Source organism: Cynocephalus volans, chromosome 1 (genome assembly GCF_027409185.1).
Source record: "Cynocephalus volans isolate mCynVol1 chromosome 1, mCynVol1.pri, whole genome shotgun sequence".
Taxonomy (NCBI): domain Eukaryota; kingdom Metazoa; phylum Chordata; class Mammalia; order Dermoptera; family Cynocephalidae; genus Cynocephalus; species Cynocephalus volans.
The window spans coordinates 186,952,565-186,970,073 of record NC_084460.1 but is presented as its reverse complement, the minus strand read 5'-3'; the positions used below and the strand labels follow the sequence as shown (position 1 = coordinate 186,970,073).

Here is a 17,509-nt window from a genome sequence, read left to right as displayed (position 1 = left end):
TTGGACTAGACCTTTGTCATCAAGGCAATTTTTAACTCAATCCCTTTGGTTTTGTGAGTCCTAAGATTTCTTAAAGTTTGTTTTTAATTATACACATTCATGGGGTACAATTTGTTGTTCCAATGCATTCAATGTTGTTTATATATATATATATATATATATATATATAGTACAATGACTCACTTATGGTTGATAGCATATCCATCACCTAAACATTTATCTTTTCTTTGTGGTGGTTATGTTCAAGATCCTCTTTTCTAGCTATTTACAAATATACATTATAATATTATTAGCTATAGTCAGCCTAGGGCACCAGAATTTATTCCTGCTATCTACTTGTAACTTTGTACCGGTAATCAACCTCTTCCACTCCCTCCACCTGCTCCCTTTCTCTTCCTGGCCTCTGGTAACCATTATCCTACTTTCTACAGTAGCTCACATTCAAGAGTCAGTATGACTTAAGGAAAAGATACTCACTGTAGGCAAAGGTCTGAGTCTGAACAGAGACAGGTATTAGAGCAGGTATTTGAGGTACAGTTTGGTGCCTCCTGCTTAATCCTGAAGGTAATAGAGTTATTGATGTACAAGGACATTCTCACAACAATGTTTTAGGAAAATTAATCTGGTTGAGATATGTAAGATGGATTGTAGTGCAGAAAGATTTTTTTTAAAAAATAGGAGGGTCAGTTAAGACACAATTAAAACAGTTGTAATAAAAGGTAATGATAGTATGTTTGGAAAAAAGAAACCAGATACAAGAAACAATGAGAAGTGAAGTAGACAGGACACAGCAGCCCACTACAAGTGGCCAAAGATGGAGAGAAATGTACAGCTAGGAACACTTATTATTCTGAGCTTCTGCAGTGGAGAGATTCTGCTATCACTACCAGCATTCGGGAATTCAAGGTGAAGCTCAGAGTAAGGGAAACACGGTATGTTTGGTTTGAGATTGAAGATGCTTCTGGGATGTAAAGATGAAGATATTAGCAGACAACTGAACCAGCAGGCATGAAGCTTGAAAAAGAGTTGTTTTTGGTTGAAAATTTAGATCAGGGAATCAATGGCATTGAGCTGACAGCTGGAGCAAGGGGGTCAATGAAACCATCAGGAAGACAGAAGGAAGCAAGCCAGGACAGGATGCTGAGGAATGATGGTTCAATTAGTATGTGCGCAGTAGGGCATACATGAGTCTCCAAGCGGATTGCTCAACCACTAACTTAAGGTTCTCAATCTCTTTCATCGTTCGTTGTATGATTCTTCAAATGAATGAGACAACCACCCTCCTTATCCCTTTAGCATGGAATCTATGAACTCTCAAAAACTGTTATAAAGTACTTGTCCATATTTTAGACAGTCAAAATAAATACCCATAAGGAAGCAGAGATGGTGAAAATATTTACTATTCTTGAGAATATATTACTGGTCCATTTAATTAACTTAAAAATAATTTTAAGTCATGTTTACCATACAAATGTTGTGTAATTCAGTTGTAATAATGGAAAAATCTAACACTGCACTGGCCATATTGGAATCTTTAGTGAGTAAAATAAGGACAATAATTCTATGTTGGAAAAACAATATGCATTAAGAAATAACATCAGAAAATAAAATAGTCCAACCAACTGTTAAAAATTACAATATAATTGCTGAAAAGTCTCTTATCACAGCAGTATCTACTGCAGAGTAATGTTATAATGGTAGTGGGTCACATGCACTGAGACTGTGGACTGTTGGTGCTTATCCTGAGTGAGAACTGTGAAATTTGATCTATATGATTTTGTTGTTAGGATGGTTATTATCAAGTAATCAAAAGATAACAAGCATTGGTGAGGATGTGGGGGAAAGGGGACACCATACACTGCTGGTGGTAATGTATATTGGTATAACCATTATGAAAAACAGATGTATGTTCCTCAAAAAAATAAAAAATAAAATTACCATAGGATCCATCAATGCCACTATTGAGCATACATTCAAAGAAAATGAAACCAGTATGTTGACATTGCACTCCCATCTTTATTGCACCACGATGCACAATAGCCAAGATATGGGCACAACCTAAGTGTCCATCAACAGAAGAATGGAGAAAGAAAATATGACACACACACACACACACACACACACACACACACACACACACAACGGAACATTATTCAGCCTTTTTTGTTTGTTTTTAATCATAAAATTCTCCGAGTCATGGCATGCTTGCTCAGTGACCTAGGATTTTCTGAAACTAGTGAAAATACAGGAGATTTGGTCCAGCTACTTTTTTTCTGTCCATTGTGGGGAAAAGTGTTTCTTTATAATCTGGAATGTGGACAGAGCCAATCTCTGCAAACCTTGGTTCACTGTTTTTCTTTATAACTCCTGCCTTAAAGGTTACTTTTCACTTTGGCAAGACTTAAATAATTCAAAAAATGTAACTCCTACTTAAAAAACTCCTACTTAACTCAGCCATAGGAATTAAAATGTGGCATTTCCAATCTACGTCTAGAGAAAAATAGATACTTTAAACTTTTTTTAATGTTTTGCATAATTTGGGCTGTTACAAATATGCCCAAGACACAGTTCTTCAAGGAAACCTTAGAGATCAACCCTAAAAGTCATGCCCAGCACCTGCAGGGACAATGCTTTGTCCTTCCTTGCCCTTCCCACCCACCAGGCAGGGCCAGAGAACACCCTGCTGGATCACTCATGCCTTTTTTTTCTAGGTCATTGTTTGGGTGTCAGTTAACATCAGTTCATGTTGAACCCCACGGGGAGTTTAAAGCGAGAGGCCAAGAAGGGGTATTAAAGGAGTCCAAGTTGATGTGCACGTGCTTAAGCCTCTGGTTCCTTTTAGCACCTGCTGGTTCCAACAATGTCCTTCTTACTCCTCATCATAGCCTCTGCATCTCAGCCTCATGCCCCTCCTTCTAGAGTAGGTGCAGGCCCCTGAACCAGCAGCCCAATGCATGGGGTACCTGAAGCAGCTCTGGGTGCTGCTGGTCAGAAGTCACCAATCTCAGGGCAATGAACCCACATAGCAATTCAGAGCCGGCACAAATGCCATACCTGAATACAAGGCCAGATGGTGACTCTGTCCTCCCCAATTCCCCTAAAAGTAGGGGAAGGATTCGCTCAGTGGAACCAGTAGTTAGAAGCCCTGGGCACCTCGCTAATGAGACTGTGAATAGGAGTCTCACTCTTGTCCCTGTCATCACATCATTATTATGTCCTGGAAGTGTCTGTCTTACTCTCCTTTTAAGTCATTCTTAATGACTTCAGGGTTGTCTGACATTCAGAGTGTAAACATGTTCGTCATCATCTCTAAAGTTATTTTCAAAAACCCATTATGCAATTAAGATATGTAAGGCACTGTTTATTCCACTAGTTGTAGGAAATAAAAAATATATAAATTTGATGCATCTCCTGCCCTCGTGGGTTACTCTGATTAAGGAACTGGACATGTACATAGATCACGATACTTCCATGAGTAACAAATGTGATGTATCCCATGGTAGAGTTTTGAACAACAGGGGGTGAGTGGAGGAAGAATTTAATTGTGTTTTACATATAGAGTCAAGAACTCTATCATACTGGGTCAGTAATCTACAATTTGACAAATCTAAAGCCTGTTGTAAAGCAGCAGACTTGGACAAATAACCAGTCTCTTAGGAGAGGAGACCAGGGCATAGTGCGCTGTGCTCACTCTCACATGCTCACTGCCTCATCGTGTTGGAGTTATTTGCATCCAGATGGACAGTGCACAACTCTATGCCTATGCAAGTCCTGGGAATATCCCATGTGAACATGGGACCTAAAATGGGTGTGTGTGCAACTGGGACTAAGATGGGTATGCAAATGAGACTGAACTCTCAGAGACCAGTCATGGGATTTGCATTCCCAAAATGGGCAGGATTAGGTGATGCAATTTTTGGAAACTTCGTGAAGCAGGTAAGATGTAAAAAAAAAAAAAAAGAAAAGAAAAAACTTCTTAAAGTATAGAAAGAAGGATCTTGTTAGATAGAATGAAGAAAAGGAGCTAAACAGGAAAAGGGGCTGGGAGGATGAAAACGTCCATTGCTGCATCTTAGAAGACTTCAGCTCAAGGCAGGGACTGAGACCAAGAGTGGTCATCCTGAGAACTGTGGGGAGACTCACCACTGGACATGTGATGACAAAGTGTGGAAGAGATGAAATACATGGCAATGAAAATAGAGCCTTAGGACTTCTCAACATCCGTGTGATATGTTGGATCCACCCAATGACTTATGGGCCTCTGGACAAAAGAAGGGATGGGAGGAGGGAAGACAGCAGGATGAGAACTGAGCACCTTTATCCCTTTATCTACCACCTGGAGTTCCGTGCTCAACATGCTGCATAAAGCTTTCGACCAACATTCATGACCTGTGTGTTTCATTATCACCACTGTACACAAGAAAAACTAGAATTGCAGAGTTAAAGAAACTGGATTGGGATAATACTGCTAGTTACCCAAGATGACTGATACCCAACTCATAATTTTTTCACTGTGTTATACTCCTCTCGGGGAAAAATAAAAAAAAATCTTTCTTCCCCCCATGAAGAAGAATATGTAAGTAATTTCTGAGGGACGACACACAGAAATATATTAGCCTGATTTAACATTCTTGTTGAAGGTTTAGAAAGAATAAGAAGCTAATAAGAATCTAAGTTGACGTTTGGCAGTATCAATGGCTCTGAGCTGCCTCAGAGGAAGGACCCCTACCAGCATATAGGATTAAATACACAAACCTAGTAATAAGTGACATTTAGCAGATATTTACATACTTCTTGTGGAAAGGTTATGTCAAAACCTGGTACATGTGACATTCAGAATTTCTGCTCCTGTAATATTACAAGCATTTATTGTCAACAAGATTCAGGAAATTTATCTTATTTAGGTCATATAATGAACCAGATAAAGTAATCAATGTGTGTCAAACAGATGTTTCAGCTTTCCCAAAATCACGAGAAGAGGTTTTTAATCACTTTGTTTACTTTTTGCCTCCAATTTTATATCTTATAAATGTAAAGTACGAGACTTTGGACCTGTTAAAAAATTTTATACAGTAGACATATGATTCAGCTGAAACAAGAAAGGCAACATATGTAGTGAAGAGAGAGTGATATGGTTGACAAATTGTGGTTTAATGCATTAATTTATATTCTTGTGTCATGTGGCAAGCAAAACAATACTCAGCAAACCTGATTTTGACATTATTCTGGGAAAATGACTTTTCCCTCTAACTAAATCCTTCTTTAATTATGAAAAATTTTATTTTAACTATTTTGGATTTTCTTTTGTAAATATGTTTTTAAATATTTTGAATATATCTTTTTTTCCATTTAATATATTAACCATACCTTATAATTCAGAGCCTTAATTAGGTAATGTGATTTTGTATTAATTACAAAAGCTGACTGTTGGAGGCTGTGTGCTTCAGTACGAAATCTCCCCCAGATGCTGTGCATGTTGCATTCTTGTATCATCTACTCTTTACAGTCCATTCTTAGTTTCTAACCCTCCTTTAGCATGCCACTGTGTCTTCTCACTAAGCCCTCAGCAGTATGCCTGAGTTCTCAGATACTGGTTTAGACCAAGAAATGAGATAACTGAGAGTGTGTCATAGTGGTTTAAAATGAGGTCTTCACAGCAAGGGGTCAGCCTCTGAGTGATAGGAGTGAGATTAGCTTCCTGACACTTGTCTTCAGTGCACTGGAGGCATACTTCTTGATTTTCAGCAGTGTTGTTTTATAGCTAAAGTTTCTAAAATTTAGTTCTATAATAATAATTATATTGCTAATTTATAATTTAATAATTTATTAAATAATAATATTCAAGAATTTTAAATATTAAATAATAATATTTAATATTATTAAATAATATTTAATAATTTATATTGCTCTATAATTCAAGGATAACTACAAATATTTTGGAATTATGGAAAGCATGGGGTTTTGGTTTTTATTTCGTTTTTAATGCTACTTCTTCTGTAGCTACTTCTTCTGTAGCTACTTCTTGCCTCTCTTCTTGAAAAATAGTATGAACATTCCCTTCCTCTATCCTCTAGTGGTCTTCTGCTATAAGGGGACATTTAACAGTTCCTTATATTTAATAATTTTTGGCAGCCTATGGCATATATTGTTTTCATATTAAAGAGCTAAGCCAAAAAATATTCTGCCTTACCTTTCTTTCTTGATTTGGAGAATGGAAAGTAAGTCCTTACATATTTCTTCTCCCTGTTGCAGCTGATAGAGAAATTGAGTTCTTTCCCTTGTCCATTAACTTTTCAACTTAACTTTTTCTCATCTTAAAGGCTTATGAAATAGAATCAATCCTAAGAAACTGATTCAGATGCATGCTAAAGTTTGTGAACCATTTTGCTAACTCATGCAGAACTCAAGGCAGCACTCTTCGTTCTACAAATAAGAAAACTGAGACCCGGAGAGGAATTAAATAACTATAGCAAGTAGCACAGCTGAACTTAAACCTAGGTAGTCTGACTCCAAAATTATCTTAGAAAAATGATCTGCAAGTCAGATAACAAGCACTGAGCCAACAGAAGTGCCGAGGTTTGTCTGAGTATGATGAGAACTAGATTTTGTGTGGAAGAAAGCAGAGAAAATGTAATTATTTTTTATATTTACATACATATTAAAACATTTGTGCCACTTGGAGCAACATTTAGAGAAATATAAGCACCTTTGGTACCACTTGGCACTTTCCCACCAAATTCCAACTGTGAACAATCAGGTGGAACCTCACGCTTAAATCTGTTTCCCTTAGCATCAGAGCAACACATTGCAGACCCAAGGCTCTAACTGTACGTTGAGAATCTGCAGCAGTTTTGACACTGAGTGTGTTTGTTGGTACCTTTGGCCATTTTTGTTTGCTTGTTTTTTACTTTCTCTGAGAAGACCTGACTTGAGCCTCCTGAGTACTGGTCCTTCTAACTCTGACTCTATTTGCAGTTCTGAGTTTGAGTTTCCAATTGCTTTTGAAAACATATCATAATAATAGTAACAACAGTAGATAGCAGAGTAGCTGTGCCTCTCTGTACACAAAAGTTCCACCAGACACAGACTGGTAGTTTATGTTCATTGTTGTATGCCCAGCACATAAAGTGTTGCCAAGCACATCCCAGGTGCTCAATATTGTTTCTTAGTTGAATGAATGAATGAGTGAATGAATGAGTGATTTTTTCATACTGATTTCTCAGCTGGATCCCATACATCTCGCCTGAGTTGGTAGGTGAAATGAACCTACAATTGATTAATGAACAAACTCTGCTGATGTCCTGCTATATAATTTCATCCTGTAAAACTACCTAGTATACTGACTGGCTTATATTAGTTATTACATGCTTAATCATCTCAGCTTACACCCTGCGTCATTTCCAAGCCCCAGCATAAAAATAAACTTTTTCTTTAAAAAAAAGTATGCAGGAAGTACATGAAAGGCAAACAATCCGGCTCTGATAGCAGCCGGATAGACATGATTTAAGCCCTTATCGAACAGTTAACTAGTTCTAAGACCCAGGGTAAAGTCACGTCATTGAGTCTCAGTTTCCTCATCTGCCGAGTGAGGTATGAATAGCTACCCCCCCAGGACTGATAGGAAGTGCATATTAATAACCTGCCCATGCTCCCTAACCAGTAAGTAACCAAGGTAGGATTCAAACTTGGTTCCTCTGGCTCCATTTTAACCGTTTATGGATGCTAATATCCTGGGAGGTCACTAACAAGGCACCAAGGGATAGTGGTCCTGAGGCAAGAAAGGCCAACAGGAGTTTATTAGGGAAATCAAATCCAGAAAGAACTTTCCAGACTGAGTTGAGCTGTGTCTGTGGCTGACAGCTGAAGGCTATAACCTTGTTTCCATTAGCAACACATCTCAACAACTCAGACAACATGCCATGAACCAGGTCATAATTTAAGGTCATGCACATTCAATGTATAAAATTAAGAGGTACAGAGTAAAGGTGCAATTATCCTAACATAAAGTATTTGTAATTAACGGTTGGTGTTCGTTTGGCATAAAAAAGAACTTTCACAGTAAAATTGGAATCTCTGCTTTTTCAACTGGTTTAGAGCATGCCTATTCGCAAGGCATGAAATGGATGGAAGGGGGAACAGTAATTGTAGTGCTATTAATAGCAAAGCAGGAAAGAAATCCCCTCTTGTACACATCACTTTTAGAGGCTCTGAAAGGAAAACCAAACCCAGATCCCTCTTTCACGGTATTTACACTGCAGAGTGAACAGTCTGAAATGTTGTCATTCAAAAATGATTATTGAATTTAAAATAAAAGTTTATTGAACTAAATTAGGTTAGGCATATTTGCTGAAGTACCAATCAAGCCATGCTTTTAATTTAGAATAACAAGGAAATTTAAACAGGAGCATAATTTCAATCTTCTACAGTTTATATATTTACATGCTATATTAGTGATTGTACTACTCTTTCAATGCTGTGAAAAAAGGTTAAAGGAAAAAAGAATGTAGAATATGCACAAAGTTTGTTATCTTTCCTCTATTACTTTTTTCTTTCTTCTTTTTCAGTTCCACCTTTTATCCAACCTTTTGAGTTCCCAAGATTCTCCATTGGGCAGCGGGTCTTCATCCCATGTGTTGTGGTCTCAGGGGACTTACCCATCACAATCACCTGGCAGAAGGATGGGCGGCCCATCCCAGCAAGCCTTGGGGTGACCATTGACAACATTGATTTCACAAGCTCCTTAAGGATTTCCAATCTGTCCCTGATGCACAATGGGAATTATACCTGCATAGCACGGAATGAGGCAGCAGCCGTGGAACACCAAAGCCAGCTAATTGTGAGAGGTAAGTCCAGGGATGTGGGCCACATGGTGTCAATAGAGTCGAAGTCAACAATGTTTGAAGATGGTGTGACTTGAAATATTGTGAAAATCACTGGAATTCATAGAAATCCATTCTTCTCCCATTAAAAAAAAAAACATCTGTAGAAACCAATTATGAATTCTCCTAAACTCCAAGCCAAGGTTTTATTTACCTAAAATATGATGTTTGCAATAATTAGTAACTAAGAAAAAGGGTGAATGAAAAAAATGGGAGCTGTGGATTTAATTCATGAAAAAGGGCTTTCATACACTAACCCAATGATTTTTGAGGACCAAAGTCTGTGGTCTGTGAGCTCTTTTTTTATTGTATGTGTTTTGTATATCACTTTGTATAATACTTCTTATCATTTAGATGAATGGCTTTTAAAAGTAATATTTCTCGAATATTATATATCATATATCACAGTTTTTCTTTTTTTTTTTTTTCTTTAATTTTATTTTGTCGATATACATTGTGGCTGATTATTGCTCCCCATCACCAAAACCTCCCTCCCTTGCCCCTCCCCCCTCCCCCCCAACAATGTCCTTTCTGTTTGCTTGTCGTATCAACTTCAAGTAATTGTGGTTGTTATATCTTCTTCCCCCCCCCCCCCGGTTTTGTGTGTGTGTGTGTGTGTGTGTGTGTGTGTGTGTGTGTGAATTTATATATTAATTTTTAGCTCCCACCAATAAGTGAGAACATGTGGTATTTCTCTTTCTGTGCGTGACTTGTTTCACTTAATATAATTCTCTCGAGGTCCATCCATGTTGTTGCAAATGGCAGTATTTCATTCGTTTTTATAGCTGAGTAGTATTCCATTGTATATCACAGTTTTTCTAAAGCACCACAAAGTAGTAGGTTTTTACATATTTTGTTTTGGTTTCAGAAATGCTGTTTTCTTTGCTCCTCTCTTCTATTTAGCATTAAATCTATCATTATTTTGAGAAGTTGTTGTGACATTTAAAATTAAGCAGAGAATGGTAGTGTTTATGGAAAAAAATTTTAAGTAGGTTAGTCTAACTTGTAGAAAACATTGGCAGTGGTCTCAGTACATCCAAAATGTAAGCATTGGTCTTATTTCATATCTTTACCCAAATCACCAAATTCCCATTGAGCTTCCACGCTCCTTATCTGCTCAATAAGTAGCTAGTGTTCTCTAAAGCATGTCAAATGTGGGTATTCTATGATTTTATGATTCCCCAAGAGCAGAGTGCATTAATCTGCCAATACAATCTTCATCCACATTGCAAAAGCAACTGTATGAAATAAAAAAATTATGTTAATGTTGATAGTTGGCATTTTTAAATTCCCAACACTGGGGTCTCAGTGTAACTGTTGGGAGGAAAATGATCTCCATTATCTTCAGGATAGTCAGTGGATCTGAGCAGACCCTTTTGAGCAGTAGATTCCCATGTCCTTCCTCAGTCCTTTACTTTTGTCCCCTTGACCCCTGTCCTTCATTTCTACTGAAAGTAATGCACTTTCTGTCTACTTGTCAATGAAAGAAAGTGATGTATACTTAGAAGTCACATAAAGAAACCAACTCTATATTTCTGAAAAAAATTCCCTGAATGAGTAAGAGAGTGTATCTTCATTCAGATTCAAACTAAAGATACTCATGACATTTTTCTCTTTCTGCCTTGCACTTTTGAGTATGAGTACAAGAACTAAGATACTTAATTGTTTCCCATTTTTCAAAGATGAATAAAAATGGGATTCTATCTGGTATCTGTTTCCCAAGTGTTTCCTTCTGAGCAGAATTGACTCTTACCATCCTCTGTGAAGGGCAAAACAGTACATCATCAGCCTGTCTTAAGCATAATCTGCTCTGAAGTGTCCAGGTCAGGGAACAGAAATGTTAGGTAGAAATGGACATGTTTTCTCTGTATCACTTGCCCTTGCAGAAAAGGCAACCAGACTTTTTGGACCAAGGCAAAGGTCAGATGAACTAAAATTGGGCCTAGCTATTTGGGAACCTATAGCTGATCACAATCTGGATAATGGCTTCATGTGATTGTTCTTCAAATACGTTACATAAGCTTCTGTGAAATTAACATTAAGTCATCAGTTAGGTGATATAGACCCGAGGAAAGAAATGTGCTTCACAAACAGGTCAGTATGACTGGAGAAGTAGGTAAGAATGCACTATAGAATCTCCTGGGAGATTTAAGAAAACACTGACATTTGTTTTCTGGTCCCAACCCAGACCAATTAAATAATAATCTATGAGAGGAGATCCATTTCCCAGATCTCTGGGGAATTATTCTTTTCTTTCTTCCTTGCTTTTTTTTCCCCCAAATCAACAGTTAGTTGTTCTCAAATTTTGTTGCACATTAGAATTGCATGGGGAGCTTTAAAATAAGATCCTGATGTCCAGGCTGCAGCCCATACTGATTAAGTAACTATCAGGCATCAATAGTTTGTAAAGTCCCCAAGTTGATTCTAATATGCAGCCAAGTTTGAGTCCTAGCATCTTGGGGTGTTTGACTATATAGCTATTTTAAAAGTCTGGATTTTTTTCTACATGTAGAGAAGGCCATTGGTGATTTTAACCAGGGCAGTGGCATAGCCTGATTTATCTTTTTAATTACCACACTAGCAGCTGTGTGAAGAATGAACTAGGCCAGAAAGCAAGGATAGCAGGTAAGAGGCTATTACAGAAGCTAAGGCAAGATGAAAGTCCCCTGGGTGAATGAAGGTGTTAATGGTTGGGGTAAGAGGAAGCAATTGAATTTCAACATGTTTTGGAGGTAAAGCAAATAAAACGTTTATAGAGTAAATGTTGCAAATAAGAGAGAGAGCAATTCATAATGGTATCACATGTTTTGCATAATAACAAGGTGAGAGAAAGTGTCTTTAACAGAAGCAGAGAAGAAATAAGGAGAAACAGCTTTGACAGGGGCAACAGTGATATGGAGAAGTGAGAGGGCCCAGGCATGCCAATATTTAAGGTTCCAGAATAAGAGGACAAAAAGTTAGCAAAAGAGACAGAAAGGGAAAAGGAGCAGCCAATAGAGTAGATGGAAACCCAGTGGACTGTGGGGCCCTGGAAGCAAAATAGGAAATGTATCAAGACAGAGAAGTAATGAAGAGTATCAAATCCAGTTGAAAGTAGAGAAAGAGGAAAACCAAGAGTCGGTGGTTCATTTAGGAAGATGGATATTGCTTGTGACCTTGCAGAGTAGCCAGGCTGCAGCGAGTGCCTGAGTAGAGGAGCTTAAGAAAGGGGGTGAATGTGTAGGAACTCAAGAAAATACAACTCTTTTCATATTTTAAGGAATTTTTCTATTTTAAGGTATTTTGCTAAATGGAGAGTAAGTTGGAAATAGACAAGGGACAAGGGAAGGTGTTATTTTTAAGACTAGGTATTTTATAGCATGCTTATATGCTTACGGGAAAAAGCCAATAGAGAGGAAAACAATCATATGGCAAAATAAAAACTAAGTTATTACAGAATCAGAGTCCTTGTGTTACTGAATTGGCATTGGATTCTTTGCACCAGTGGAGTATGTTCAAAGTAGTATAATGACAACCATGGTGAGGGGCTCCAGAAAGTAGAACTAACAGGAACGATTGAGAATTATAGCAGGGCATATTTTGGGTCAAGTAAGTAGAAATTTTTTTTTTTAATTATGTAATAGGACCAGATTTAAAAGTATTAGATTTATCCTCATACTGTAAACTACACAAATGAACAACAACATATGAAGACTTGTTTTCGGAAAGTGGAACATGCAGCACAGGGCTGTGATTCTTGAGACAAGGGAAGTGTATGAGGTAAGCTCCACATTCATCCCAGATTTCTGCTTGGGGAACTTTTCAAACTATGGCAGAGGGAGGCAGAGCCCAAATAGACAACAGTGATCTATTTGAGTGGAGAAACAGGAAAAAATTTAGAGCTACCGAGATGACTGGATATTGCAGGGTAGAGAATCTGTTCAGAAAAAGATCTCAAGAAATCTATATGTCTCCTTTTCAGTATTCAGCTGACTACTATGCTTCACATGCACAGGGTGAGCCCCTGTGAGACCCTGCAGAGGTTATACACTGCTTGAAAATGTGGGGGTTCTAACTAACCAGACAGAGAATGTATGGGGAATTTGGCTGAAATCTCAGAAAGGCCACACAGTAAGAGTAGGGCTAATCTAGCACTAAAATAATGGATGCACTAGGCCAGTCCTGAAAAAGCATGGAGGGATTTTTGACAGGATTAGGCTTCTTTACCAGTAACTAATTATCTGAAGAACAACATTCAAAGCTTAACAGAAAGACAACAAAATACAGTCTCTCAATAACATAGCATATCCACCATATACTCCACACACAAAATATTACTAGATATGTGAAGAAGCAAGGAAGTTGAACCATGAGAAGAAAAAAACCAGAAACAATTAAAATAAACCAACAGATAGATGCAGCAGATGCTGCATTTAGCAGACAAGGTTTTAAAGCAGCTATTATCAACATTTTTCAGGATTTAAATGAAAGATGTACACATGAGTGAACACATAGGGAGTGCAAGAGAAATGTAATACATTTTTAAAAAAAGAACCAAAAGAAAATTCTGTATCAGAAAAATAGAGTACCTGAAACAAGAAACCCACTGAGTCTATTTAATTGAAGTTTGAATATTTCCAAACAAAGTATTCCTGAATTTGAAAAGAGGTCCAGAGAGAAATTTCCCAATTTTTTCCCAGGGAGATATAAGACCAAAAAATCATAGACAGTGTCTCATTGAACTTTGGACAATATCAAGTAGGTGTATGTATAGCTTTAGAAAGGGGGCAGGGTTAATATATCTGAATGATAACAAATGGGAAATTTCCAAATGTGATGAAAAATATAAATCTATAGATCAAAAAGCTCAATAAAACCTAAGAATAATAAACACAAAGAAAACCATGCCATAATCATAATTAAATTGTTAAAAACTAACACTAAACTAATACAACTTGTTTTTTGTTATCATAATCAAATTGTTAAAAACTAACACTGGAGAGAAAATATTAAAAGCACCCAGAGAAATTAGACTCATTACATACAGGGGAACAAATGAAGAAAATTGCAGACAACTCATCAGAAACAATGCAAGCCAGAAGAGAATGGAACAGTATCTTTAAAGCCCTGAAGGGGTAGTGGCAAAGAAGTTGACAATGAAGGATTCTATAAACAGCAAATTATATTCATATATTCTTCAAAAATGAAAAAGAAATGACATTTTCAGATGAGCAAAAGTTGAGAAAGTTAATCACTGACACGTTTTCATTACAATAAGTATTAAAGAATGTCCTTCAAGTTAAAAGAAAATGATTCCAGGTAGAAACTTTGATCTTCTAAATATATAAGAAGATCTCTTATATGTTTAGCAATGAATTCATTGCTAAATATACAAGACATTTTATTCTAATTTTTATTTCCATTAAAGATATTTAGATGTTTAAACAATAATAACAATGTATTGTGGGAATTATTTATTTACTTTTTGAGGACTGGCCGTTATTGTGGGATTTATAGTATGCAAAAAATAAATGTGCCACAATAATGGCACAAAAAATGAGGGAAAAAAGATGGAAGTTTACTCTTCTAAGATCATTTTTAAATTATCTGTGAAGTGATACAGTGTTATTGAACATAGACATTGACGGTTAAATATGTACAATTTAAACTCTAGAGCAATTGTCAAAAATGAAAAAAAGAGGTACAGCTCTTAATCCGACAGAAGAGATAAAATAGAACAATATACTCAGTTAACCAGAAAACAACAGTGAAGGTAACAAAGACGAGATGGGAAAAATGGAAAACAAATGGGTGGAAGGTAAACTTAAACACAATTCCCTCAATACATTAAGTTAAGTGGACTAAATATACCAACTACAAGAAAAAAATTGTCAGTCTAAAAATAAGAGCATTATAATTCATTATAATTAAATATAATTCATGACAAAATGTCTACAACAAGCACACTTTAAATGTAATGACACAGGCAGGTTAAAAGAAAACAATATGAAATACCAATAATAAAAATCTTGATGGGCTGTATTAATATTAGACAAATTAGACCTTAGGACAAAAAATATTAGTATGAATAAATAAGGACATGTTATAATTATGAAATGGTCAATTCATCAAGAAGACATAAAAATCTGATATATAGATGAACCTAATAATGGAACTTCAAAATACATAAAGAAAAATCTAATAGAACTGAAAGGAAAAAGACAATAACCAATAATAACTGGAAAATTCAACACTCCTTTCTCAGTAATTGATAGAATAAATAGAAAGTCAGTAAGAATGGAAAAAATTCAAATAACAATATCAACCAACATAAAGTAATTGATATTTATAGAATATTTTATCTAGCAATTGCAGAATATGCCTTTTGGACTTCTAAATAGTAAGAGACCATGTGAACAGTAAGAAAATAAATTTGTGTTGTTTATAGCTACTAAGTTTGTTGTAACTGATTACAGTAGCCATAGGAAACTAATATAAAGACAAACATCTCTATGGCTCCTAAAGACATTAATTAAAAGGATAATAAAAGACTATTATAGACAATTTTATGCCAATACATTTCACAATTTATATCAAATGGTTAATGATTTGAAAGGCATAAATTAACAATACAGACACAAGATAAAAGAGAAAAGCTGAATAGCTTTATGTCTGTAATAGGAATTGAATATTTTAATCAAAAACTGTCCCACAAAAACTGTAGGCCCAGGTGACTTCATCTGCAAATTCTAACAAACATTTAAGAAAGATATAATAGCACTTTTATACAAACTCCTTCAGATAATAAAGGAAAAGAGAACAGTCCCAAAATTGGTTTATGACACAGCATAACTCTAACATAAAAAGTTAATAAAGACATTGCCCGAAGAAAAAAATGCAAACAATTATTTCTTATGAATGTAGATGCAAAAAAAAACTTTAACATAATATTAGCATATTGAATTAGCAATATACAGAAATAATAACATATTATGAGAAAGGGGGCTTTATCACAGGTATGCAAGCTTGTTTAACATTCAAAAGTCAATCAGTAGAATTCACCATATTAAAAGAATAAAGTAGAAAATCCGCAGAAATAAAATAAATAAAAAGAATTTTCCAGAATTCAATATCCATTCCTGATTTTTAAAACCTCTCACAAACAAATAGTAGCAGGAAATAGTCTTAATATAATGAATGTCACCCATGACAAATATATGGTATTTTATACTTTTTTCCATGACTGGGAATAAGGTAGGCATGTCTACTCCTAACATTTCTATTTGGCATTGTTCTTGAGGTTATAGCCTTTGCATTTAGGCAAGAAAAATAAATATAAGGAATTACATTAGTAAAGAAAGGTGCAACTGTGCCTACATTTGCAGGTGATAAGGGTAAGTACAGAGGAAATGTTAAGGACTCTGCCAATATGTATACTATAACAAATAAACAAACTTAGCAAGTTCACAGGATACAGAGTCAATATGCAAAAATTAATTGTATTTTTATATACTAATGAAAACAATTAGAAAACAAAAACATACTCTTCAAAACAGCAAATATCAACAGTTAACTTTAGCATACTATACACTGAAAACTACAAAATATTGTTTAGAAATTAAACAATACTAATAAAAAGCCCAGCAAAATTTGTTATAGAAATTCAAATGTTTTCTAAAACTTACATAGAAATGAAAAGGACCTAAAATAACCAAAGCAATTTTTTAGGAAAGAGCAAATCTGAAGGACTTAAACTACCTGACTATAATTGGACTAAAATTTAAAACTGGATAATTTTTGGTGTTTATGTTGTATAGAAGTTGTATAGATTCCATAATAGGTCATCATTTTGATTTCAGAAAATCAATCATGTTTAAATAAACCCTAACCTAAGTTTAAGCAACTTTCTTTGGGCCTACTTTTCTTTTAATTTCAGTTGGTAAGATAATGACTAAAATGAGTTAATTAGATAGGAACTACAAGATATCCCTAACTCTCTTAAGGAAGCATTCTCTATTTTAAAGTCTGTATTTGTAATAATCTTTATTTTGTTTCCTCAAAAACTTTCTAGTAACGCGTTTAGTATTTCCTTGTGTTTTACTTGCTAGTGAAAGAAGAAAAAAAAGTTTCTTAGCTGTACCCATTTAAAGCATCGGTGGGTAGGTACAAATATATTCTTTTACACCTGTTCCCAAATGACTGCATTTTTCTGTCCTTTAGTCCTTCTTCTTCTCCTTATTCCATCATTAAGCAACAATGTATTAGCACATACTCATAGTTGCCAGGCCCTGGAATAGGCACTGAGATGATGAAAGCTTATCTGGTTCAGTGAGAGAGAGACAGATGGCAGATCACATGATGGTGAGACCAGCTGTCAGGAAAACATACCAGAAGAAAGGACCCTAATGCTATCCAGTCAAATATGGCTCCCCACAGTCCATGTGTTGGAAACTTGTTCTCCATTGTAATACTATTAAGAGGATGGGAAATCCAATTATGGTATTTGAAAGGTGGTGCCTTTTAAGAGGCGATTAGATTGTGAGGACTGTACCCTCATAAATGCGTTGATCCATTGATGCTTTAATGGGTTGTCATGGGCATGGCTCTGATGGCTTTATGAGGAGAGTGAGTGAGAAGCTTAGCTCTCTCTT

At 35.9% G+C, this 17,509-nt stretch overlaps 1 protein-coding gene across 1 annotated transcript in view; it reads left to right on the top strand.

The window, feature by feature from the left end:
* Nucleotides 1–17,509, top strand: part of DSCAM (DS cell adhesion molecule) — a 607,645-nt gene that overhangs the window by 339,582 nt on the left and 250,554 nt on the right. Inside the window, exon 9 of the mRNA XM_063083118.1 lies at nt 8,565–8,843. Within this exon, the coding sequence (XP_062939188.1) occupies nt 8,565–8,843 (279 nt within the window). The remainder of the gene's footprint in view (nt 1–8,564; nt 8,844–17,509) is intronic.